Consider the following 27,149-nt stretch of genomic DNA (forward strand, 5'->3'; position numbering starts at 1 on the left):
ATACGCACGCGGACAAGTTCACGATAAGATCGATTACGCTACAATTTATTTTATAGTCGTATAGACGGAACAAAATCGTTCTGCCGTCTGCGATAAGCCGTTTCCGTAAATCGTCGCGCCGTCTGGCAAATTGAATTTCTGATGTCACGGGACACGAGAGACGAGCGCCCATTTGACGACCGGCTGCCTCCGGCTAACAGACAGGAGGACGGTCCTTGAGAAGTCAATCCCTTAAAGCTTATCTAAAATTAAATCGGTAGCCGAAAGAAGAATAGAGATATATATATATAAATAGATATAGAGAGAGAAGGTGAGAAAGAGAGAGAAACTGAGGAAAACGCGGGGGTCGACAAGTGGAATTCCGGGGTGCTATGTGTCTGTCGTGAGGGCAGAAAGGACACAATGAAAGAAGGAGGACGCCAGAGGCGTCGTCTCCATGAGACAACATTCATTATATTCCCTCAACAATGGACGATTATTACGATAAACCGGATTCTCTCTTCCCCTCCCTCCTCCCCTTGCTCTTCGCTTCAAATTGGATTAGCCGCATCGGAGCCTTGATCCTTGCACGTTGCTACAAACCTCCGCGATTTCACCCTAAGGCTTTTCTGATGGGAACGAGGAAATTTTTAGCGCGCCTTTATGGAGATAAACAACCGGACTGGTACTTTCGGCTCCGACTCGGCGTGGAACGTAAATCGCGTTATATGGGGATTCTTTTACGGTCAAAAGAGTCTAATATATCATATGAGCAGTTTCATTCTTGAGACGGTTAATTTAGTTTGACGATCCGAGAAGAAAAGCGACGCGAAATCGAACTTGATCGATTAGAGCGCCGATCTCTGTTTCGCTCCAAATCGAGTTTCCCCCAGCATACGCGCGCATAGAAATGAATTTTGAAAAAAAGTAATTAAAGGGAAAACAATTTTTTCTCGAAAAATGCAATAACGACGAAACGTTTTTCTCTACGCGACAATTTTATACCGGCAAAATATACGCACCGTTGATCGGTTGAACTCGGTGTTGATGAAATAGCGTTAACGAAATAGTATTGACGAAAGCATCATCGGCGAAATTTTTTTTGTCAGCAATTTCGGGAATTCCTCTAGCGGGGTAAGAGGGGGATACACAAATAGCCGTATCCGTTGAATCAAAGCATCACAGCGAAGTGCTACGGTGCAATTTGTCGCGCGTCAGCCGATATAACGAGCCAAGTCATTCCGTCGCCGCGCCGTCGCGTGAATAACCGCGAGATCGTAATTGTTTTTCAAGCCGATCGACCGACGACGACGCGTCGTTCAGTGGTTTATGACGCCGGTATCAAGATGGGAATTTGCGGCGTCTGCGGATGGGGTGAGGTTAAAGGGGCGGACACAGAGAAGGAGAGGAGGGAAAGAGCGGGGTGAGTTTATCACGTAGATGGGGCACGCATTTGCATGCGGCTCGTAAAAACTCGCGTGACCAGCTGCCCGTCCCCGCCCTCGAAGAATCAGTCGCTTCGAGCCGTCTCCTTCGTCATCTGATTCAAATGACCAGGAGAGGGTTGCGCCACGAAAGTTTCTATTTTTACATTGTACCAGCCCGCTCGCCTTTGAACCTCGATAGCGTTCGTAAAATCGAGTACTCGGTATCCTTAAAGTAAACCTTAATTTCGTGTGTGGTCGCGACTAGTAATAATACCCTTATTCACAATCTCTCTGGATAAATATCTAGTAGGATGAGATGTATTTTTTTCGTTAGTTTTTATTTAGAAGGGGAAACTTTTTATTTTTATCGAGCTTAAAATATTAAAATTACAGAGATACGAAATATATAATAAAGTAAGCTAAATTTATATTTCCGCTGAATCACCTGATGATAAGAAACCTGATATTCTTCTATATTAATATTTTAAGTTCACTTTGACCCTCCTGTCCTTTTATAAAAGCATAGGTCGTCGATAAAATCGCTTGACGTCACGTATAGCCGAATCGTCCGAAGGACAATGACAACCGCTTTAAAATCGATCGGATTTTTCGAACTTTTGGAGAATACGGTTAATTAGTCGTACGTCAATTGGACGTTCGACGTGGACGTCAATTCGCGACGATGGTTCAATTACGCGCAACGTGTATTGGTGGCGGAAAATGCGATAATTCCGTCGCGGAAAAGGCGCACGATGAAATAACGTGCGGCCAGTCATTAATGAACTTACGAACCGGCGAGTTTGCAAGGGGGAGATGGCAGAATGGGGAGGAATATTGAGAGTGAAAGGGAGGAAGCTGTTACCGCTTTGTGTTCATTCCGATGCGGGGGGTGAAATGCGCCGGCCGTCAACAGAAGAACAATTCAGTCGTATTCTCTCTTCACCATGGCTCTTGAAATAGGTCGAAATACTTTTCGTGCGATAGCTGGTCGCAGCAGGGACGCAGTTAACCTCACCCCATGTATATAGAAAAAAATGCAGGAAATAAATTATAATAATTCTACGAACATCAAGTTTTTTTTTTACATAAAAAGATAAGATGCATGTATTATTTCAAAGAGAATTTTGGGGGATTTTATAATTTAAGCTTGTCTATAATTTATTGGTCTATAAATTAAACGTTGTAATTTAATTTGTTTAAAGCTATAATATTTAAAGTAAGTAAGGGGTCGATATTTGATGCTAGTATAAATAAAAAATTAATAGACGATTGTAACAAGTTTTAATTACGAATTCCAATTATGCTCACTATGTCAGCGGCACTATACTTAAAGTCTGTTACTTTCTTTCGCTTAATTAAATGGGAATTAATGATTCATACCATTATTTACGATGTCATTAATAATTTTAGATGTCCCCGTTGAAGCATTTGAAGGGGTCGCGCAACTTTCCTGGGATAAAACGCAGGCCGCACTAATTATTCCCGCGTAATTACGGGCGTTACAAATTCATGGTTCATGGACGCGTTTCACCCTTGCGACGATTTCGCGGAACACCCTTGGAGCTTACACGAAAACGCTAACCAACCCTCTATACATATATACATATTGTATATGTATACAACAATATACAATGTATACGGGATATTTAAAGCGCTATCGATGCCTTTCAGTACCTTCCCCTCGATTTGCGACGGAATTATGCGCCCGCGATACTAAAACTCGTCGGCGATATCTGCCCGAGATTTCCTCGAGAATTTACCGAACGCAATGCACGTGCCGCGTTTATCAGCTTCCGTGCACTGCCCCCGCGATAGGTTAACGACGTCGTACTGCATCGTGCCCGTTGCACACGCGTGATACAGTCGCGTGATGCACATCGTAGCGGTCGTGAGAAGAAAGAAGCAGGGGGATGGGAAAGGGACGAGAGAAAAGGGAAGGAAAAATGCATTCGGTTATATCCTAAGATCTTAAAAAATTTTCTAACAATATACATCGCTGTATATATAGTATATGAATATCGTATTTTTTATAGGAATGCAAAATTAATTGCTTGAATGAGAGAGATAAATAACTAATTTAAATGAAGAGGAAATAAGACTATGATAAATTACATTAAGATGAAAAGTATGAAGATGTCAATGGAGATAGAAATGTAATTTATTAAAGAAACTACTTTGGATTTTTTATTGCATATCGTTATATGTAGACGATTATTTCTTTTACTTATTACATAATAAATTCCTTTTCCATAATGATCATTGTTGTAAGAAGGAAAATAAGTACACATTATCCTTCCTCATAATTGTCTAATGTAGACTTTACGTGTCCATCCATTTATATGTCCATTAGGAGCGGATAAGCTCGCATCCCATTTAACTAGAATAGACAAACGAGAGGAAGGAAGAGAAAAAACAGGATCTAACCGTAACATAAAAAAATTAGGTATGCACGTAAAGGGGAGACTCGCAGAAGAGAGCGTACGCAATGTCGGCAGGGGCGCCGAGACGCTAGGAAAACACGATGGGGTTAGCGGGGGTCGCGCGAGGGGAATCACTCCCCAGAGGGGATAGATGCCTGGAAAAGGGCATTCACCTCGGTACGCGCACGCGTTTCCTCTTCCATGCTTTATGTACAGTAGCACGCACACATACACAACGACGTCGCTCGTGCGCGCCTCGCTATTCCATTTTGACCATTATACATATTTCGGGTAGTAGTAGTAGTTGGTCAAATATTCACCTAGGGCATCTCCGACAAAAGAGGGAAGGAGAGAGAGAGAGAGCCGTCCCCGTTTTTCGTGCACACGCTTCAATATCCTCGGCTAGACTCCCGACCATCCCCTTTCTTCGCGAAGCTACCTCGTCGAATGGGCTGTACGCATCCCTCCGACCTGCTATCCTTCGAGGCCTTCCGTGGGTTTGTTTTGCTTGTGTATACACGAGGTCGACTGTATACGCGCGAGTCGATCGATTTATCTTGTTTTAGAAGGAATTTCTTGAAGCTGCCGTGAAATTATGAGAACGATAACAAAGAGAGATGAATATTGTTATCGTTGAGAGAAACGGTGGAATTAATTAACATGATAAAGAATTAATCAGTTTATCTCTCTTGTATTTATTCTTCTTGTATATTTTACAAACGTTATCGTGTAAACATAAAATAAAACGTGAGCGATATTACGCCAAGATATAACGTAAAGCTTTCTATATAATATATGCTGAATAAGAATGAGAGTCTCTTTCCAACAACGCTAAATTATCACTTTGAAAATTGATTCCATATTTTCCTCTTCTCTCACAAAGAAGTATGTCGCTAGAGTATCTCTCTTAGGTGTGCAAAATTTCTATGGGACCATAAACCACTAACACACATTCGATGGTTTCCGCGATCTGCGAGATGAAGCGAGATGTGACATACGCGAGTCACATACCGCTCGCTATAATGGAACACCCAGCACGTAGGAGCGATCCTTCATCTCCCCGGGTACCTACTACGTTTTTCTCCCGTTTTCTCAGAGCAGCAGCGGAGCAGATAAGAGGGAATTAAATGACGGCGCGCGCCTTCTCTCTTCTCCTCGCGGCTGCGATATCCGCCCAGGATTCAGCCGGGTGAATCCTGGTGCGCTGCCCGTCGTCGCGCTAACGGGTGGCCGCGGAACGGCCATTTATTTCAGCCGTGCACGAGCCAGCGAGATCCATTAATCCCGTTCTCGCGAAATCGGCGACGTTGACGAGTGGTTCACGTTAGCGATTTCCCGCAGCGTCTGCCTCCCGTCTGCCTCGGTTCGTCGTTAACACGCTTGCGAGATCCGCCAGTCTCGCAAGCCGGTCATAAGCACGATAAATTCAATCTGCTTAACTTATCTCGGCTTCTCGGAATATAAACTTTATTTTTATTTTATTTTTATATATATATATATATATATATATATATATATATATGTCTAGAGGATTTATTTTATGCGTGTGCTCGTGATTAGTGATTCTATCTCGATATATTTATTATAATGTATAGCGATTAATTAAAGTTATTAAAAAAAATTTAATAGCTCAATATATATAAAGTTTGCGTGCTATTATATGGCGTATGAATCACACCTGCAAGTTACGCGTTCGCGATAATATGGCTTCCGTTAATCCTCTAAGCCACGAAATTACATTGCAATTTGACAATAATAATTGTTAATACTCCGCCGATACCGATGGCTGTAATTTCTCAGAGAGGTCGATTATCTTCCGACCTATTTCCATATTTCAGGCAGCAAGCCCGGGTTTAAGGGAAATTGGCGGTTATTCGCGAGAAGCGCGCGAGGAGGCTGCGCCGCGAAAGTTTTTCGCGAAGAAAGAAGAGAGGTTGTCGCGCGAGCTCAGGACGATACTTTCTATACCGCATTTTCGTCATACACATACGACGAAATCCGGACGGCAATTTCGCACTCGTTTCTGAGGTTTCTTAATAACGTAACCGACACCGACGTTTAAGTGCACGCGTTCCTCGTATCTCGCTGCGTTGCGGCCAGCAGCACGTGCTCGTGACACATGTTAGTAATCCTCCCTGTACACACCGGGTCGTGCATAACACTATCGCTCACACTGACGTGATATACACCCACGTATCAGGTCAGCCGGCCGTATCATCTACCTGCTCGGCTTTATCGGTACAGACCGTGTCAGAAAAGGTACACTTCCTGCCTCCTTCGGTTTCTGGGTTCGACGAACGACGAAGCGTAACTTGACGTTGTTATTACTTAATTAAAATGCAGATATACTGACGATATTTTGACACATTTTGAGATAAATTTAATTTACAGTAAAATTGACATTTAACAAAAAGAAATTTAATTGAAGGACATTTTCTTTTGCGAAATTTGTTTTATATATTTCCAGTAGCGTCATTGCTGAAACATGCATAGCGTATTTCAGTGGATAGCGATTTGTTCTATTGGTGTATTTAATGTTTCTTTCGTGCGTTTGCGGCCGCTTGCCAAACGACGAGCGTTAAACGACTGCGTGCATTAGCGAGCGTTTTGTAATGCGTTTAACATGCGTGTCTCGCCTGAAGTTTACTCTCTCACGAATATTCGTGACGATTGCGCATCGCAATCGTATAGCATTGTAAATTTATCGCGATATGTAAAAATTACAGACTATATACACCGAGTGCACCAAACTGCAATACGCACACGACGTCGTGCGTGATGCACCCAGATGTACGTGAACACGTAGCTAGAGCATACACACACACACACACTTTACCTACCTAGCTACCCACGCGAAGCCGGGCATTATCGGGGTGTTTGAGGGGAGATCGAGGAAGGGCGGAGAGCGCAGCGCGGCGAAGGGGTGCGAGGGGGTACAGAGCACCGGGGAGTAGAGAGAGTTGCTACCTGTAATATTGATCCGAAGCCGAGCGTCCCTCCTCCGCTCTCTCTTTCTCTATGTGTGTGTTAGAGGGATGTTCCATAACTGTCGTTGAGCGTTGAAACGAAAATATCGCCTCTTTCGTGCGTATCACTTCTACTTTCATAGACGGCGGCCCTTGGGGCCCTTTTTCCCCTTTTTTATTTCGGAGCGACACGATGAGAGCTCGGTAGCCGAGCAAAGGGTGCCGCGACCCGTGGCGATCGTGCAGGTCTCGTGAAGGGCACCGACTCGATAAAAAGGAAACCTCGAAAAGTTTGTCTCTTCTTTTGCGTGGAATGCATAGTTTTTCAAGTGATTTATCGAATCGTTCCCCCTCGCGCGTCCGCGTATTTTTTTCGCGACTAGACATCGCGAGCTTTCTGTAAAATTTTTCATTAGCGCGGATGAATAGGGTGTTTTTATTTTTTCTATAAATTCATTATCGATATTATATTTATTATTTTTACACTTGTTTCATTTAGAAAAAATTGCGGTAAAAATAAAATAAATTACGGAGCAAGTTGGTATTTTGAAAAAAGAAGAGAAAAAGAAAAAAGATACAGATGCTAAATTACAAAAAAATTAATTATTTCAATTAGATTAATTATTTTTTTTACATTTTTTTAATGAGTTCTTCAGATATAAAAATATTTTTTGTAGTTATGATTAGAATTAATCGATAAAAAAAACTTTCAACTTTTATTTCTCTTCTACTAAATTTAGTCACATGATTACGCAATTTATTAATATTTAATCGTCGATTTTAAAATACAGAAATATGCAATAGAGTACTACGCTTTCTCTTCGATGCGCGATGGATTGAATTATATTGACGCTGATCTATTATGAGAAAAGATAAACCATGTCCACGTGGTTCACATGTCAAATCTTCCTATCTCCTCGCGAAGTTTTATTAAACAGAAACAGGAAAGTTATAATCTACGCCTCCTCTTGTAAGTTATAATATTTGCGATCGTTCGTTAAATACAACGACTGATTATAGAAATTTCTCGTTAAACATGTGACGTCAAAACTGCTGATACGACATAAAGGTGAAGCCTCTATTACGAAATCACCTGCGGCATCCTTTCTCAGAATTGTGACGATTGTCCATATAATATACTATTCCGCTTGGATCATCGAAACGCCTTTCCTAAGACGGATTATATTTGCGCCGACGTTAATCGCGTTTGCGTGTCTTCTCGTGTAAATTAACTGTCCGTTTACTTAGCAAGTATTATAGTACAAAGGGTGAAACGAGAGATAGATAGAGAGAAAGATCGCGTCTCGGAATGTAAAATCCTCTCTCGCCGCGTCGCGAAAGAATGTCTGAAAGACGTCAAGCGGCTCGGGTTAAAATGACGAACGGTAACGACTGCCTGGAAATAGCCTCGCTCTTTGACCCGTGGACCCGCTCGGCGCTGTAACTCAACGCTCGGCAATCGATCGCGGGCTCGCGCTCGATGCAACGAGGATGCAGCAGCAACCCGGTGCATCTTCGCCGCACCGCGAGAGGACACCTCTCGATAGCCGCGCATTAGCATACAATGTGCATCTGCATCACGTTCCTTCCCCGTCTTTCCTCGCTCCTCCTCTCGTCCGAAGGCGAAAAATTCAGACATTCTCCCGCGGCCAATTAGCAACAATTTGCCCTTCGCCGACGTGAAGCTTTCCTTCCGTCTGATGACAAGCCAATTATTTCAGTTATTACCTCTAATTCCGATAGTGGCAATGAGAAAGGAGAACGGAGAATATCCAGTCTTTTCAATCATACTTTTTTATATTTTCATTTTCAACGATTACTTTCATACACAACAATTTAAAAATTAGTTTCATGTATGTATACAACTAAATAAGAGAGAGGATAGATAAATCGAGAGAGATCTTTGTTTGACATTTATTTTATAAAGAGTATGTGTACTTTTTGCAATATATTAAAGTTTTTTCTTCCAAGTGATTTTTATATTACTTGCAGCTATTTTTCTACAATAATCGATAAATGTTTTTATACCATTGTAATTTTTGCAAAGCTTTCTTAAGAGGTCACAAGGCTATACTTATAATTATTCTTGCTAGAATTGAAAGATTTGAATCTTGATTGGCCCGCCGTAATTCGTAGTCGATCGATCGAAGCTATATTCCGCTCTCGTTATCCCTTTTGGATCTGACACGTTGTATTTTCGTACATTCTATTCTGCGCCGCTGTAAATGTCATCGGCGCGAGTCGGGATCGATTTTCGATAATCTCGAGCAAAAACGGGCTCGAAATTAACAGCGTTAGCGCCGCGTGAAACAATCGCTAGAGATGCCAATCCATTATTAAAGTACGCGCGATAATAAGCATATGCCACTTTCCAGCCACCGAATGCCTTTTGCTCGAGAGTCCTCCATAGTAACTCAATAAATTCCCCGTACAAATCGCACGCGCCTCTTCGTTGTTGAAATAGAGAGGGAGAGAGAGAGAGAGAGACTTCTGTTTTCACAACAACCGGTCGTCCTTTTCAGATGTAATTCCGCGTGATGAGGGCACCCGCTATACACACAGACGAGAGGCCGTCAATCGCGCAACTCGACTGGGGATTCACTTTCCTTCGTTTTTTCATGGCGTTCTTGAGACAGCCGCGCGTGAACCTCTCTCTGTACAGGTGCGTACGCGGCACGCGTGCACGTTAAAAGCGCGTACTTAACACGACACGTGCCCGCCAACAGATTGACGGCGCATTACGCTGTACGAGATGTTTTTACGCGCCGAGAGTTTTCCAGAAAATATTCCGAAGTGGCAAAAGTTTTCAAAGGTCGGCGCTTAGGTCGTGGATTATCGCCGCCGCATTTAGCGTGTAATTTTTATTACGATGAAGCAACGCGTCGAAGCAATCGGTCATCTTATTTGTAAATCGTCGAGAAAATCTGCGGGTTATCTGGAGCGCCCGTGATTTTTCCAAACCCGATATAATTAACAAGAGCGACGTTATATATATTTAATTATATCAGAAAGGATATACTTTAATATTCTTTTTAAAGTTTAATAGCGACTCGAAAAATAACTACGCTGAGTGTTAATTTGACCTTATAACATTGTAATTAAATTGATATTAAAACGATATCAAATTTTTTATTAAGGTCTTCTACAGTCGACATATTCATCTCTCTTTTCACTCTTTTCTTAATTCGCAGACAACTTGTGCCATTTGCTCGATTTATGTAACATCGTATCTTCTATCAAAACTGTAAATTGCATGCGATTTTCGTTCTCCATCGCTGCTCACAATTAAATTCAATAGAGAACACGTTATTCGAGCTTGAAACTTCATTAATTTAAATCGACAAAGAACGGATGATGTTATTGGGGTTACGTCTCTTTTTACAATATCCTGCGCGCAAGAGGAGAGAGAAAATTGATACTAAATAATTTCGCGTTAAACGATGGAAACGAGATCGTCCAAGCCCACAATCATCGCACGCAAACGATATTTCGTCCCGAAAATATCTCAGCGCGTTAAGATACGAGCAAGCAAACGAAATCCCTGGCTAACCCTTTTCGAGAAGCTAAATATTTCCGAGACTTGCCAACTCTTTTACTAACAACCCTTTACTTCTACACCGCCTTCTTACGAAATTCGCTCTCTCTCGCATTCCAAATTCACGTGTACATCGATTCGCATTTGCCCCGACGGCAACGATCGTTATAGAGATGACTAAAGCTCTCGCGCTAACCTGTCCAATCATAGTCAATCCCCATGAGATGATTCCCCTCGAGCATGGATTGAAATCGCGAGGGGCGCATTAGTGTCGTTGCCTCTTATCCCTACTTATTCCCCCCCTCTCTTCCGGTCTCCCTATTCGGGCTTAAGTTTCTCTCGACGTTAAAAAATTGGAATTTAAACATGCAGATTATTTCCAAACTGTATGGTTTTATTCTCTAAACTCCTTTCAATCTAAATTCGGTATCAGTGAAGATCTTCCCGCGAAATTTTATGCGGTTATAAATTAACATAAGAATTGAATCACAGAGTCTAAGTAGTTTATAACAATCCAGCAAAAGAAGAAAGTAATCTCGCCTGTAATCTCTTGTCTTATTCATGTCATCGGTAATAAAGCGGGGAAAAAGTGGCAAACAGTTGCAGTCGTGTCAAAGTTTTAAATATCGTCCACGTGATTCTTTACAAGAGTACAATTATATAAGATTTGATGCAAGTGTGGTATAGTTTACGAATTTAATTGGGAAAAGAGAGCATCTCGTGAGTTTCCACGTATCCTAGAAAAGTCCGAGACAGAGATCTAAATACGCCAATAACGAGCTTAATCGGCTTGGAGACACACACACATTGCGTAGTTTAAATCAGCGGATTACTATCACACAAATACTATCACATTCGTGACATTGTTAAGAAAGATGTTATCGTTATTGGCACGCGGGATATGGGGATCCCCTAAACCGATCGCATGAGAACCTTTCTCCTTTCGCTCTCTCATCTCTCGGATCGAAAATCGGGGGAGATTAACCAAATAAAGCGTAACAACGTGACCTAATTCCAAATATATGTATCGGAAAATAGGATATACGGTCGGCAGTCGCAAAAGTAGATCCGATCTGATTCAGGGATCATTGACGAATGGTATTGTTTCTATAGTCGGCTGTTCAATCCCTCTTCTACGAACCCCAATAAAAGCTCTTAATCACGTATCTGCGCGAAAAGTGATGAGGAAAATCCACGAAGATTTACGTAAAGATGTACGCATGGTTTGTTAAAAACATTTTCTCTTCGGCGTAATATTAATAAAATAATAATTAATAAAACAAATAATAATTATATCATATATATTCGTTCATGTTCCACTTTTCTCATTTTCTGTAAAAAATTGTTCTCCTTGTGAATCTCTATTCGCGAAATATGGAGTAAAAATTGTCTTTGATAAATTTTAATAAATCGTCCAATCGACGCATGATATACAAAACATAATGAATTCTTAAGATATTTTATCAGTATATTTCTTTTATATTATAATTCTTGATAAAAAATTTACTATATACCTCATTATTTATAAATGCTATAGTTAGTTTGAAAAAAATTGCTCACATTTTATCGTTAAGATGCCATCTAAGAGAGAACGAGCTTTAATTTAACTTTATGTAACTTTATATAACGTGAACTATTCAGAACAAAGTTTCTCATCGAGTGAAGTTTACATGCAATTTTTCGAACGAAAGTCGAATAATTGTGTTTTATAGATATTTTTTTTCGGTAGCAAAAAAATCTGCAAAGACCTGTAAAGATTTGTAAGCACGGCGAATTATTCCGCCAATATTTGTCTATTTCGATACGATGATAAAAATGTCGTCCGCGCGCGCGAATAATTCTCTTTTCCTCCCGTTTTCTTTTCATTCGATGCGACGTACCTTTCTGTTGTCACGGAACCAACACGAAAGCGCCGGGCTTTCGCGAATCCGATGGCGATGATGTGCAGCGTACCAGCCAACCGAGCTGCACGCGGTGCACGCGGTAAATCGATAGAAGACGGAACTGGGGAGGGAATAGGGGGTGGGTGGTGACGGCGCGGGGAAGGAAGAGCGGGTACGAGGGGGCTGAAAACCGGGTAAAGGCGCCGGGATTAGAGTGCCGAACCCCGAGCTCTAAAGTCTCTCTCCCTAGCTGCGCTCTGTCTATCACGCACACGTATTTGAACCCACACTGTGTACCGGAGACACTTCCACGTTCTTCCCCCTGTTCACGCGATATCCTCCTACGTGTTTCCTTTCCCGTCCCCCTTTAACCCTCGGCCCGTTTCGAACGAGAGCGTGCGGCTCTCGTGTGTCACGAGTCTTAGTTAGAGCCACTCGAAGCCACGGTCTGACGCTACATTTTTCACTCCAGTTAAATTCATGTAATGCAATATTTTTTTCACACAACCGGAGGTTGGAAGAAGAAAAATCTCTCGTCTTTTTAAGAACCTTAAATATACGAGTATAATTGTAAAGCTCAAAATACTTTATACATATATGATGTATCGCCTCAAGTTTGCTTTCATAAATCTTTTTCCCCTTATATTTTTTTAATAAGGCTATGAGTTTGAAAAACCTATGATAAAATATATTTTACATACATAGATATATATATCGTACAATGATCAGATCGAGGAGTAAAAAATATTCATCGTTTCATTCGTGAATTTATTAAGTGTTGCGAAAGCGCAATTAGAATGGACGCCTGCAATGAGGAACAAATCAGACTCGTGTTTGACTCGGCACAAACGCGGCCTCGCCCTTGACGATCGAAGCTCTCGTCGGAGTTACGGGATGATTGATGGCAAATCGAGGCCCGGGAACCGAGCCGCGGGCCTGGGCCCCGGTTACGTTCGTCTGATCAATACGAGCGCCAGTGCCAGGTTTCTCGTGTCGATATATCGCTGGTGTGCGAGCCCAGTGGTATGCGACCTACAGATCCGAATTTGTTGACCCGTGATAGAGAGGAACGCCTCATCTAACCCTAATCCTCTCTCTCCTTACGCCATCGATTGGCGATCGAGGGCACGGAGACTGCTCGAAATCCTGTGGTTTGCGGGGAATTCGGTGTTCCCGGTTACGATGCGGCTACCTTCAACTGCGTGGCGCAGCAATTGCAGTCTGAATAGAGTTGTCGGGACAAGAATTTGTTCGAAAATTGAATCTAAGTTGCTAAGCTGTAGTTTAACCGCAAATGGAAATTCATCCGAGTTTGAGCATAAGGAGCTCTCGTGAATATCGCTTAATTCCACCTTGTTACATAAAATAGATCTCTACATTAGAGGGAGATTAAAATCCCCATTTTATTATTATTTTAAATACTATATTTACGATAAGAAAATAAGCAAACGTCTCTCTCATTTCTTTAACTTTATACTCTGTCTTCTGTGCTTCTGTCAGAACGCGATAAATCGCGCACAGCTTAATCCGTCGTCCTTAAGTATTCCCTCTGATATCGACACGTTTCGAAAGTCGTTCGAATAGTACTATCAATAAACGAGAGAAATGAATTAATTCAAGCGAAATTAATTAAAAGCAGTAAGTGCGGTCTAGCCGAAGTTTCTAGCCACGACGTTTCTCCGATCACTTTCACGTTATAAAACGTTCGATCGAGAAGAACAAGAGAGGAGAGATGTATGACCGCAAAGATATAATTTCCCTTAACTCCAGACCGAGCGTTCGCCGCGAGTATCGATGTGACCTATATCGCGTTGACCGATATTACCCTCCTTCGTCCTATAAATAAACGATCCGAACAAGTGCAGCCGCGCGGCCCAAGCCGACTATTCGCGATGACTATTTGTATGTCCCATTCGTACATTACGATCATTATTACTCTACAACACGCGTGTGTTTAGTAACAAATATTTGTGCATATTCGACAATATATTATAATTTAAATGTCAATCTGATTGTTGTCGCGATCGCTACGAGATGCATACGAGCCGGGATCGCGCTAATTGTTTATTCGATACCGCACGTGTGTCGATACCTAAATTGTCCCATTTTACCCTCGATTTTAATTTCGGCGACGTTTATTTAATTAATCGCTTCTTCGATCGCGTAAATAAATACATATTCATGTTTCCAAGTTATAACACAGATGGATCCGTATCGTTCCAACGAGTTTCATTACATGCAGATTAAATGGATTATTACCACCGCGTAACTTTCTTGTAAAAGAATTGTAATTCGTCGATCGATTCGCGCCAGGAGCGTAACATTTTTTTTTCTATATACGAGATACGATAATTTCTGTGTGGCCCAGAAAGGAGAGCGCTCTATTTGCGAACTTAATTCCATTTCTTCGATGACGCGGCTTTACATCGTCGCGATGACAGAACGAAAGAACGAGACACGTGTGCTTTTGTTGGTCGAGAGACCGTATTCTAAAATTACCTCCGGTAGTTGTGTCACCCTCGCAAATTCCCTTCTCGCAATCGAGGCTTCCGCAAAAGTTGCGGAATGATTGATGACGGATCATGAGAGAGAGAAGCGGGAGAGAAGTTCCACATGGTTTTCCCTCGTATCTTCGGGCATGCCGAGTAATCGATCCCCGCACACGACGACGAGGTCGTGAAATTGCACGGTGAAGAAGCCGGATAAATCGTGAGCCCGTTAAACACGGAAACTGAATTACGAGTTCCTCGAGTTTCGCGCTTGTTGAAAAAGTAATGATGAGGATGTGTGACGCCTGTCGCCGAGGCGAACAAAACGAAACGTATATATATATATATAACGTTTCTCCATGTGTGCGTGATGATCAACACAACCGCCTAATAATTCTTATCGTCGTTCTCTCTCGCATATACCGATCACGAATAATTATCGAAACGCGCAATGTCAGATTAAACGAAGCGGAGAGAGCGATTAATTATACATTTTCTATATATAATTACTAATTAATGATATTATTTTTAGTATAATTACGCGCAATTTATTTGCACGAACGTTGTAATTAAATATTGCATAATTAAAATGTAACTCGCGTAAACTCGCTGAAATAAATCGAAATTGCTCGCATCTGACGCGGTGGGCCGCGTGCGCGAATAAATTACGCAATAAATCATCTTGCGCGGAGAGACACGGAGAGAGATCTCTCTTGCATCCGTCGTTCGTAAATACCGCGGATCGCGTCGGGTTCGCGTGCTATTAACGTCGGACTTATTCTTTTTTCGGAGAATGGCAAGGTTGCGACTTTCTTCGTCCGCGCTGATTGGCAAAAGCCACACGCGAGAGAGCCAGGGCGACGATGTCGCGCGCATACAAATTCGATTTAACGAGACGATGCGGCCGATTTTAGATTCACGCAAGCGACGCGAGCATTATTCAGCGTGACAAACGCGAGTGTTACGTAAACCTCAGGTCCGAGGCAGAATTTAGAACGCATTGTGCGAGACAGGAGCGCCGTTGTTGCACTCTGCGTGCAAGCGGCGTTCGAGCTTAATTTCTGTTGCAAGAAAATTATGCAGGCTATATATATGTACGTGGCGTAATCTCGCTTGTCTTTAATTTGCACGGCAAATTCTTTTGAGACCGTCCTCCTCTCTTCCCTTAATTGAAGTGTCGGGGTATAGATAGTACCTGGTAGTTTTCGAATTATCAGCAATCGAAGACGAAGCTATTCAGTTTGAAAGAACTTCTTTTCTCGTAAATTATAAACCTTTTCGATTCGATTTTAATTATCGAGATATACCTAATACCGAATATTAAAGACTGCGATAAATGATATGTATCTATATATTTTCTTCTATATTTCCTATAAGAGAGAACAAGAAAGGAGAGAAAGATAGGAAGCATCGACCCCAAATTCTGATATTACGGTATCCTGTTGTGTTACTTACGTAAGCCGTTACCTAAATTATGACTATGCAATTACGTTGCGTCTGTTGATACTGGTGCGAACGATTCTCCGTTAAATTCCCTGCGGACATAAATCTGAACGGAGACGCGCTTAATACCAGTCAATTCGTAATATCAAATTACGGCTTTACTTTTCTAATTCCATCGACTCATCTCTCTCGACAGAAGATGACAGAGTAAGCGGTAGCTTAAGATGAACTAGGGAGTTAAGAAGGCTGCATGATTTAAACATAATGTGCTACTGAATCGAGAAGATAGGAAGCGGGATTCACATTTTTTCCATACAGTCACGAAAACACTTAATGTTGCAAAACTCCTTTATAACAGAAATAAACTCGATTCCGTGCATATATTATAAATATCATAATTTTAAGCGAAACTTTTTAACTCGATCTTTCGTTCCAACAGCTAGATTTATTATTAGCATTTATCGAGCCAATTGTTATAATGACATTTTAATTAAATAACCTTATTAATATGTATTAATATATTAATATTTTTAATTATTCGTATAGTATTCCTAACATTTGTTCGAATAATTATCATTAAATTGCGCGCAATGTAATACTTGGTGCAACGTGCGTGGAAATTTAATTTTCCAGCGACGCAATTCAGCTCTCGTCAAAGGATGAACGCACCTGCTGCTAATCCAAGCACGTTCTTCCTATGCGCGCGGAGGATAATCGCGCAGCGTCCCTTGATCATTGTCATACGAATTTTCATCTCTCTGCGTCGAGAGATATACCGAATCCACTTCACGGGCGAGAGACGGCAAACGACATAAATGCTCCCTCCCCCGCTCTATATCTCGATGAGAGAAGTCTTTCTCTCGCTCTCTCGCTCTCTTCCTGCTTTCGTCGTCGTGGCAATCAGATTGAATGCGCGTCATCATCGTCCTCGTCGTCATAGTTGGCTTCCCGTTCGTTCCCAGATTATTCCCTTCTTACTATCCCTCGCCCTTTCTCTCACTCTTCTCCCGTGTTTCCCTTGGTGACGAGAAGGTGAAACGACCAAGGGTAGAGGAGAGAAGGCGGGAGAGAGCGGTCTGATTGCGAGGGGAAGCTGGAGCCATGCAAATTTATTGAGAAGAAAAAAAAGCAAGAGAGAAAACAGCTTGTCGCGTTTTGACTGGCGGCGAAGTCCCACGGGGAAAGATACAAATGCAATATATACTACAACCGCGCGATGGGAAAGTCATTGATCCCGGCAGTAGTTGGACGCGTCGTCCAGAGTGAAGACAGGCCGGCGGCATCGGGCTCGATGGGTCAGTTCTACGGATAACTAGATGATGGACTTCCGACTAATTTGTAAACTAGCGGGACGCGCCGGCGGGTGAGAGAGGATCGGATCCTCGATTTCCTCGAATCAGAGTATGCAGGGACTCTAATCGCCGGCTCTTGTCCGGCTTCACGGATGCACCGCGGCTTCCGTTTCGTGCAGATGTTGCTCCAGTTATTGAGTGGCATAATCATTCCCGCGTATTTTTTCAGGTGCGCTAATCTAGGATGCGTAAGATGGATATTTAGGTTTCTCTCCTTTTTTCCCTTCTTTCTCTCTTGCGCTATTTATCTCTCTCACCTTCATTTCCTGCGCTTTCATCCGATATTTTTCTTCTTCTAGGCAAATTTTAGATACATACTAACCCGAGAAACTGTGTTATTCGATTTAAATTTCTCAAAATTATATCTCTTCTATATTTTATTGTTAGTTCTTGTCGATCTTCATTACGTGGCTATAGTTGAAAGAGTGTCCTACATTTGTATCTACATTTTGCAAAGATGTCGCACTAATTTTGGCTCAGTTCCTAAAATATTTTTCAAACTTGAGATATTCCACATATTGTTGTATAAATTTACATCGATTATTTTAAAATACTTTTCTGATCTGAGATACCCTATATACCGCATAAATGCACACATATCGTATGTGTTCGAAGCAGATACGATTCTGGTTACTTCTCTCGATTTTACATTTTGGCGAAATATGAAAGGCTGCGATAACCAATAATACCGTGAAAGTATAATATTGTATTACGAAATTGTTTGAAATTTAAATAAGAGAGTGAGTCCAAAGCTTAATATCCGATATACGTATCTATTTATACATTGCAAAATATAATCGCAGATATCAAAATATATTATTTCCAATAATAATAATAAGGTCCGTTAAATATCGTCGAATATTGAATCTATACATATACGTTCAATACTTGATTTCAATATCCGTGAATTCGAGCGGCATATGCGGTATATTTTTGCGCTGTTACTTTGATTTCGCCACGAGTCCCTCGCTCTCTTAAAACTGCCATCGAAGCGCCAGAGCGATTGACCCAGATATCATGGTCCGAATGGAGTTTCCTTTACGGGCGGCGAAATCGCGAAATCAAAGGAAGAATTTCGAAACGCTTCAATATGTACACATATATTCGTCGCAACAAAAGCAACGTGTCACGCGGCTGGCGAAATTGTCGACGAGTAACATTTTACGTAAGCGGGTATTCCTAAAATCGAACGGCTAAATTGAAACTGATTGCTAAAACAAGAATTATCGAGAATCGGTCGGAAAAATCGGGATGCATCGAGGCAATATTTTGTATCATAGCGCTCTGCTCATGGCACAAATCAGAATATATAGATTAATTGCACAGAGAGCGCTGTCAGATTTCTGAAACATCGATAGAATCGCCGTTACATATTTCGGAGCGCATTTATTCATTTTCGCACGCACGAGTTCGTAAAGTTCATTTACGTGTTATCGATTCACCGGTAAATTATAGATGCGCTCGGAGTGTTATTTATGCTAATGTATGTAAGGTATACAGAGTCGAAAGCACCGTGTTGCCGGTATATCAAGACACATAGCATAAAGTACCGTTCACGAAAGAAACCATCGTTGCAATGTACTGGAAACGTGGTATTAATAAATTGAGATAATAAGCGTAAGAGAGGATAATTAGTGGGAATTATTAATTTAGTTTAACTTTCTACAGCGTCTCAAACGTGCAAACCTCTTAGCACGTCGCGATAGATTACACAAGTGACAAAACCGTTTTAATTGATTCACAAACAAATAGAAGAATAATAAAAACAAATAAATATATAAAAAAATTCTAATAAAAAGGACAGAATTTTCTCTACTACTGCTAATCGTTCTTATAAATGATGTGCAAAAAATACGCGATTATACAACAATAAAATTCTGTAGGCACACACAAAGTCGTAAAATAGCACCATAAATTCTTATGCAAACGCACTTAAGATGCATGGATACGATGTATTAAAACGGCGCAGATCCGATCGGTCGGTGTCTCAAGTCTTACACCTGAAATTATGGGTATAAATTGCACACGCCCGCGTATGTATCGATTCTTACGTAATTCCTCACTCCGTCTCTTGCATACGAAAGTTAAATTCATGCCGCAATAATGCGGCGATAATTTCGCCCTCATGTCGAGCATTAAACATCGACGAGAAAAAAAAAATCGATTGTAACCAGGCTAGATGTACAGAATGTTTCCGCCTGTGCTTCAAACAATCTTTGCCTGTGTTTTTTTTCCCCCTCTACAAGCTGTTCCCATAAATATCAATTAACGCTCGATTAACTTCAACTGATATATTTACACACTGTAAGGGTCCCGTAATTTTCTTCCCTTCCTTTAATCCCACGAGACGTACCACACTCGACTTGAAACACCCTGTATATTACAGACCTGTATTCATATTTCATATGTTTATCTACGTATATTCAAAATCATTATCAGTTCGTGTAGGTGTGTGTGTGTGTGTATGTGTGATGTGTGATAGACTACTGCTACTCATAGTAAAAAAAAAAAATAAAATATGACAGAGGTCACGTTTGTCGCCGAACCGACGTACGTAAAATATCCGGGGGTGGGTCTATCATATTTGTCTTTCCGATTAGATGCGCTCTCGCGATCTCGGAACAGTACGGAAACGGAAAAAGATGAGCGTGATGACGACGCAGTTCTCTTGTTTCGGAGAAACCGGCGACGTCTTCACGACACGCGACGTGTCATTCATGTGTGCGTTGCGCTCTGTTTACTGTTTTTCCTTTTTTTTTTCTCTCTTCCCTGACGACGACGAGAGAAACAAACAGCGCCTCCGAGACACGACAGACAGATAGTGCAATATATAGGCGAATATATCGGCTCGCGATCTCGATCATCGCGCGCGGGTCGATGGCGACGTTTATAAGGAGAGCGAGATTTCCCATCAGGAGAAGATACAGTGAGTCTGTTATGTTTTTTTTATTGCCTACCTCCACCTCCCTTCTTTTTCTCGTCGCTGATGATCGATGAAGGCGACTTTCCTTTCCGCGATCGTTCTCGCTGAATTATCGAGTTCCCGGCGATCTGCTCTCTTTCACGTTTGTCGACTCCGCCGATTATCCGCGCGAATAATTAATGACCGGGCCGCTGCGCGCGTGATCCTCCGTGTGCATGGCGTTTCACGTGCATCTGCGAGTGCACGCGAGATCATCCTGCTCCGAAATGGACGAATCCGCGTGCAGTCAAATTACCGATATTTACGATGTCGGTCTCTCTCTTTTTTTGAGCCCGCGGCGCTCGACTTTCAAAGGTCTTCCCTCTTTTCTCTCTTTCTTAAAAAATCTATATAATTTAATAATTATACTTAACTATAATTTGACAATTTAAGAATATTACACATAATACACGACGCATATGCAATTACGCATTACGTAAAGTTTAAAACAAGGGGAATTAGGGAAGTATTTCTTCTAATAGCTCATATATCATCTAAAATAGCTAATACTTCAAAAATTTCTTTTGATATGTAAGTCTGAATTTTGATTAAAAATAATTTTTAAGTATGTAAACATACAATACTTTTAAAACTTGTTTAATCATTATAATTCTTTAATTATTTTGAATTTTAAAATTTAGTTTGCATCCTATTTTTATCTATTTAATTTTTAATTGTATTTTTAAATTGATTTATTAATTGTGACATATCTCAAATCTATCAGTTTTAAGAGAACCCTCCGCGGGTTCAGTCGATCGAACATTGATCTCTCAAATTGATATTATGAATATTTATAATGTAATATCAAACTTCGAAACATTAAGTGATTTATTCGTGCGATATTTAAAAAAAATGTTTCATCTCGAGCCTAGAAACGAAAATATACGTAAACGGCATTATTTATGCTTTTACGAGGCTGTATTTCAACTGTGCAACGTCAAAACTTCCGGTTTCAAAAAAAAGAAGAAGAAAAATTAATGATATGTCGAAAATGGTTACCATCGCTCTCGTCGCGTACATAACACGTGATTCTTCCGCGGCTTATTACGTGATTCCGCACAATTGCATAATGAAACATCCGGGCGGGAGGGGAATGAATGTCAGAACCTTGATTTCCGCGGACGATTTATAATGATCTTTCACGTTTCACGCATGTCGTCCGAATCGCGCACATAATTCAAATTCACTGTATATATCGCATCATATAAAATCTCGTATTTATTATCTACCAATTATTTCCTCTGGCACGCTATTCTGTTTTTCTCCCCTTAATTATCTTAATTAATATATCTCAATAAACCGTATCTCCTATTAGCGTGATTTTACACGCATCGTCAAGTACTGTTTCGCGAAACCAAGATCGCTCACCGTGGAAATCTTTTTCTTTTCAGGTAAATCCCCGTTCTTTCCGAGTCTCGAGGAGCAAAGTGGCACCTTGCTGGAAGATCCGAATGCGCCGAGTCAGCTGGACGGCGTCGGTGTCGGTGTAGGCGTCGGCGTAGGCGTAGGCGGCGGCATAACTGCGTCCCAAGCGGCGCCTCTCTCATCGCCGAGCCGGAGCAGTCCGCACAGCCAGGGCAGCGAAACCGGTGAACGTTTCTCCAGGAAAGTCTTCGTCGGCGGACTGCCGCCGGACATCGACGAAGGTGCGTTGATCATATATTAGTATGATGGAAGAATCCTTATCGTGTGTGTAGATGAGATTACATATATATAATGTGCATTTTTTTTGGCATGACAGATGAAATCACAGCCAGTTTCCGCCGCTTTGGTCCTCTGGTCGTGGACTGGCCACACAAGGCAGAGAGCAAATCCTACTTCCCACCGAAGGGCTACGCGTTCCTGCTTTTCCAGGTATATATTACAGACATATATAATGTTTTTTCAAGCTCATTCCGCTTCTCTTTTTCATTACAAAAATGCTTGAATTCATTGTAGAAGATTTATTCGCAAATCTTACGATGTTTCTCGGTAATTTCAGGACGAGGGCTCGGTGCAGCAGTTGATAGACGCCTGCATCCAGGACGAGGACAAGCTCTATCTGTGTGTCAGCTCGCCCACGATCAAGGATAAGCCTGTGCAGATCCGACCATGGCGATTGAGCGACGCCGACTTCGTGCTAGACGCCTCCATGCCGCTGGACCCGCGAAAGACGGTCTTCGTCGGCGGGGTACCGCGACCGCTCAAGGCCGTGGAGCTCGCCATGATCATGGATCGGCTTTACGGTGGTGTCTGTTACGCTGGCATCGATACCGATCCCGAGCTCAAGTACCCCAAAGGAGCCGGCCGGGTCGCTTTCAGTAATCAGCAAAGCTACATAGCTGCCATCTCGGCCAGATTCGTACAGCTGCAGCACGGCGACATTGACAAAAGGGTATGGAAACTACCCCAGAAAAATTCTATTCTATCTTACTCGTATCCTTTTTTTATATTTATTTACTTTTTATTTTTTTTATATTTTTTATAAGAAGGCATGGATGGATAAGATCGGTATGATGAGAGAACACAAAGAGGAAAGTAAATCTGTGATTTTTTTTGTTTTTTTTTTGTTATTTATAAAGCATACAATTACTTTTTACTGATTGCAAGAGCTTTTGCTTTATTCGTGCTTTTTCACTAATCACAATTTTTTAAAACAGGTCGAAGTCAAACCATACGTTCTAGACGATCAAATGTGTGACGAGTGTCAAGGCCAGCGCTGCGGAGGCAAATTCGCACCGTTTTTCTGCGCCAATGTCACCTGCCTACAGGTATATTTCACTTATCGTTTTGTAACGCGCAACTCGTCATTATTATTAAATAGTAAAAGAGAAGCTGTGAGAGAAATAAAAGTGTGATTCAAATTTTCGATTAATCCAAGACTAAAATTTTAAGATTCTTACATGAATATTAAAGAATAACTTTGTTAAAACTAAGTTTTATGATTTTTCAAGTTTTATTTTATCTATTTCAGGCAATTCAAAATTAAAATCGTAATATATATTGTTCAAGGTTTTAGTTACATATATTTTATTAGATAAAAATTTTTTTTTCATTATATTAATAAACAAAAAAAAATACAAACTGTTGAATTTATAATATTTTCCATTTGCAGTACTATTGCGAGCATTGCTGGGCAACTATTCACTCCCGCCCAGGTCGGGAGTTCCACAAGCCGCTGGTGAAGGAGGGCGCGGATCGGCCTCGGGCCGTGCCTTTTCGCTGGTGTTAACCCCAGCTGCGTTGTCCCTAATTATCTCGCAGCCCTAGCTAATTAACTACCACCTCTACCAATATTCCCCACCCTCCCTCACGTGCCCCAACCAACCCTCACCTCCCCGCCCCCTGCCCCTCTTCATTACTTACTTATTTACCTACAAGAACACAGCCTCAAAACTGCTATTACTACTACGCTATTACCACTCGATCGTCACGTACTACCACTACTCTATTCTACTACCACTATTACTACTACTATTACTACTATTACTACTACTACCACAACTACTATTCTACTACAAATTACTCTACTACTACTATTATTACTCCACTGCGCTACTACTTCAAGTTATACCGGTTATACTGGAGGAAGAAACCAGCCGCTGCTGCCCGCCAGTCGATGCAGGCTTTCGGCGTCGCTCCGACCTTTGATCTCACATCCGCAATGACTTGCCGACGTGAACGACCGCCGCACCGATGTCATCGTCGGGTCAAACTTTGTCGGACATTCGGCGGAAGATAGTCGGAACAAAGAGTGAGAGAGAACGATCGGAACCACGCCGAGCCGATATCGTCGAGCCGGAAGAAAAAGAAGAAGAGATATTATACGCCGAGACACACAGGATTCAGAAAGGAACGGACACGGATTCTCAGTATATCAATTACTCGTACACGTATAATCCTATCTGTCTGCGCTGTAAAATGCACCGGTTAGGTCTGTCCGAGAGATCGAGTATCTTAGTTATCGCGAGTCTCTCCAGGAGCGAGTGAGGGAGGGGGCCGCCGCCGCCCTCGTACCCCGCGCCATCGGCACCGATTGTCGGTCGATCCTCCTCGAGTATTTATCGAAATCGTGCCAGCAGCGTGATTGCGATTCGGATCCGCCTCGCGCGTCTCGATCCGCCGCGGATCGTCTCTTCCGGGTTCGACTGCCGCATCTCGAGAGAAAAACGGAAGAGTTCCTTGCCTGTATCGTTCACCCAGGTTAGCGGAATTTTTGGTTTCCGACTTGAGTGGACACAGGTGAGTAATTCCTCAGCGAATGTTCCGAACGAAACTTGTAATTCCCGCGCGATGAATGTTGTAAGAATCGCGAATATCTGATCTGATGCGTAAATGTGTTGCCAGAGTGAACAAGCAAGAGAGAAAGAGAGTGAAAGTTTGAGAGAAAGAGAGCGAGAGAGAGAGAGAAACAAGCGCGAGATATCGGAAACGGATACGCGTAGGTGACGAGCGGCGGTAGAGAACACGCGGAAAAGAATGATGATAGGGAGAGGATAGAGATGATACCAAGAGAGGCCGAACCGTTCGCATTGGATGTTAATCGATAATGAAAAAAGCCACGCTTCAAACCGCTGTGTATTAGGTAATTCTCTGTATCTCACACACACAGTCTCCTCTAGTTATTAAGAACTTATTAAAAATATGTTACATAGATGCGTTGTGTAATGCGTTTCTCGTGCGGATAAACGTAACCGCGCGCACGTAGGGAGACACTTAAGAAAATGATTTTTTACTAATTAACTTATTCAAGTGAGAGAGAGAGAGAGAGAGAGAGAGAGAGAGAGAGAGAGAGAGAGAGAGAGAGAGAGAGAGAGAGAGAGAGAGAGAGAGACAGAGAGAGAGACAGAGATAGTGTAGAGGAAAAAACAAACGCGATAAAGAAACATAAACGACGGGGAAAACAAGGGTTTAGGGGGAAGAGATAAAAAATGTGTCACTTAGACAAAACGGAAGAAGGGTTGTAAACTGAAATCGTTGAAACCTGTGAAGTAGTTCAATTTTTGATGCGCGCGCGCGTGCGTGCTTAAGGTGTTGTCCGGGCCTGTCTAGCCTAGTCTAGCCGTATCGGATTCTCTGCCAATATTTTCCCAAAAAACCGGTGCGAGCGACCTTAACGAACCTTCGCGGGAAATGAAGCGAGCCTCGCGCGCGCAAGAGAGAGAGTCAGGGATAGATGGAAAGAAAAAAAAAAAGAGAAATCGATCCGCTATTCGTTCGCGGAGAAAGAGGAACAAAGTGCGCGAGAGTGTATAGGACAAATTTTACACTCTGACTTTACTACTTTATGTGCAATAAATGATCACTCTCCGCACGATATTCACGAGAGACGATCTGCAAACGCGAATATCCACGAAACGCGTGCGCGATTCTCCGACAACGTTCGATAATAAGTGGAACGTATCGAATATCCACGTATAGGAACCCGTACGTTCCTCTTCCTCTGGAAACAAGCAGCGGATCTTTTCTAGGGTGGAAGGGGGGAAAGGAATATCGTTTTCTCGAAAAAAAAAAAAAAAAAAAAAAAAAACCAAAGCGATATATAAAAATCGTGATTCGCATAGGTGGAAAATTGAAGCAGCGATATATCTAGAATGATCGTACCTAATTATTCTCTTCATACGTCCGATAGTTGATTGGAAAGTGTCGCGGCGCGTCTTGAAGGGTCGCGTTTCGCGTGGAACACTATTAATAGATTCGTATATTATAGAAAGCCGTATGTTGTCGCTCCCTGTACATACATACCGAATCCCCTCTTTTAACCAAGATTAATCAATTAACTGGCGTTTATTAATCGCGACCGCGAGTGTGCACGTTTATTAATCCCTTTTAAAATAAACCAACTTCTTCGCTGGGTGTATATAATCAAACGCAATCGCCGTAGTTCAAATTGACGAGGGAGAATGATAGAGAACGATAGGAAAGCTCTCAACCGAGACGCTGTTTATCGCAGATTCTATTCTCCAAGGTTTCGATATAGGGAGTCTCTTGGATGGGGCAAATCGGAGGATCTCCGTAATTTTAAGTACGACGCTTCCTGACGCGCGATTTCTCTTTACCGAATTCGACAGATGACCCGGGCAGATTTAATCGTTGGGGTTTTTCGACTCGTTTTATCCGCGAAACATAGCTTCCCGAACCGATTCGATGCCACTAATGGCAAATCGATTCGATTCTAAAATCGAAAATGTAAGATATCTTTGGTATAGGATACTTTTGATAACTAAGCAATAGAGAGGATAGGGGTACATTTGGCACTCAGATACTGGATGTTGGTCACCTTCGAGTGACTCTTTTGTTGTGCAGAAAAGCATGTCTCACACAATACTTTCGACAATAGCCGGGTCGTTCGGTCGACAGTATCTCTTTCTCGAGAGATGGTGAAAGGTCGAGGGCCGGGAAGTGTCGTGCTCGGGATTAGTATGCAAACGTTGTGTGTTCCGCTTCGTAGATGACAAAAATAAAGCCACATTCTGTAGCAGCAGCAGCAGCAGTCGGAAGACGTAGTTTAACCTCGCATGACGAGTCTCTCTCGCGATACTCTTCTTCTGCACACGTATCGGACTTTGTGCAATCCACAATATATACAGACAAGCATGCACACACGGCGCACATACACACACACACACACATACATACACTATAAACAGGCGACCAACGGATCACGAATCGCGACGTCGCGTGCGAATCTAACGAGAAAGGGACAAAAAAAAC

At 42.0% G+C, this 27,149-nt stretch overlaps 1 protein-coding gene across 1 annotated transcript in view; it reads left to right on the forward strand.

Moving 5' to 3' along the window:
- Orb2 (cytoplasmic polyadenylation element-binding protein orb2) overlaps positions 1–25,970 on the forward strand; it is a 121,381-nt gene extending 95,411 nt beyond the window's left edge. Inside the window, exons 4-8 of the mRNA XM_083034544.1 lie at positions 21,848–22,102; positions 22,198–22,310; positions 22,438–22,830; positions 23,096–23,206; positions 23,551–25,970. Coding sequence (XP_082890670.1) covers positions 21,848–22,102; positions 22,198–22,310; positions 22,438–22,830; positions 23,096–23,206; positions 23,551–23,667 — 989 coding nt within the window. The 3' untranslated portion in view covers positions 23,668–25,970. The remainder of the gene's footprint in view (positions 1–21,847; positions 22,103–22,197; positions 22,311–22,437; positions 22,831–23,095; positions 23,207–23,550) is intronic.
- Positions 25,971–27,149: the final 1,179 nt, after the last annotated feature.

Source organism: Prenolepis imparis, unplaced genomic scaffold, assembly GCF_030444845.1.
Source record: "Prenolepis imparis isolate NDT839.2.m4 unplaced genomic scaffold, iyPreImpa1.0 SCAF_1, whole genome shotgun sequence".
NCBI classification, from domain to species: Eukaryota; Metazoa; Arthropoda; class Insecta; order Hymenoptera; family Formicidae; genus Prenolepis; species Prenolepis imparis.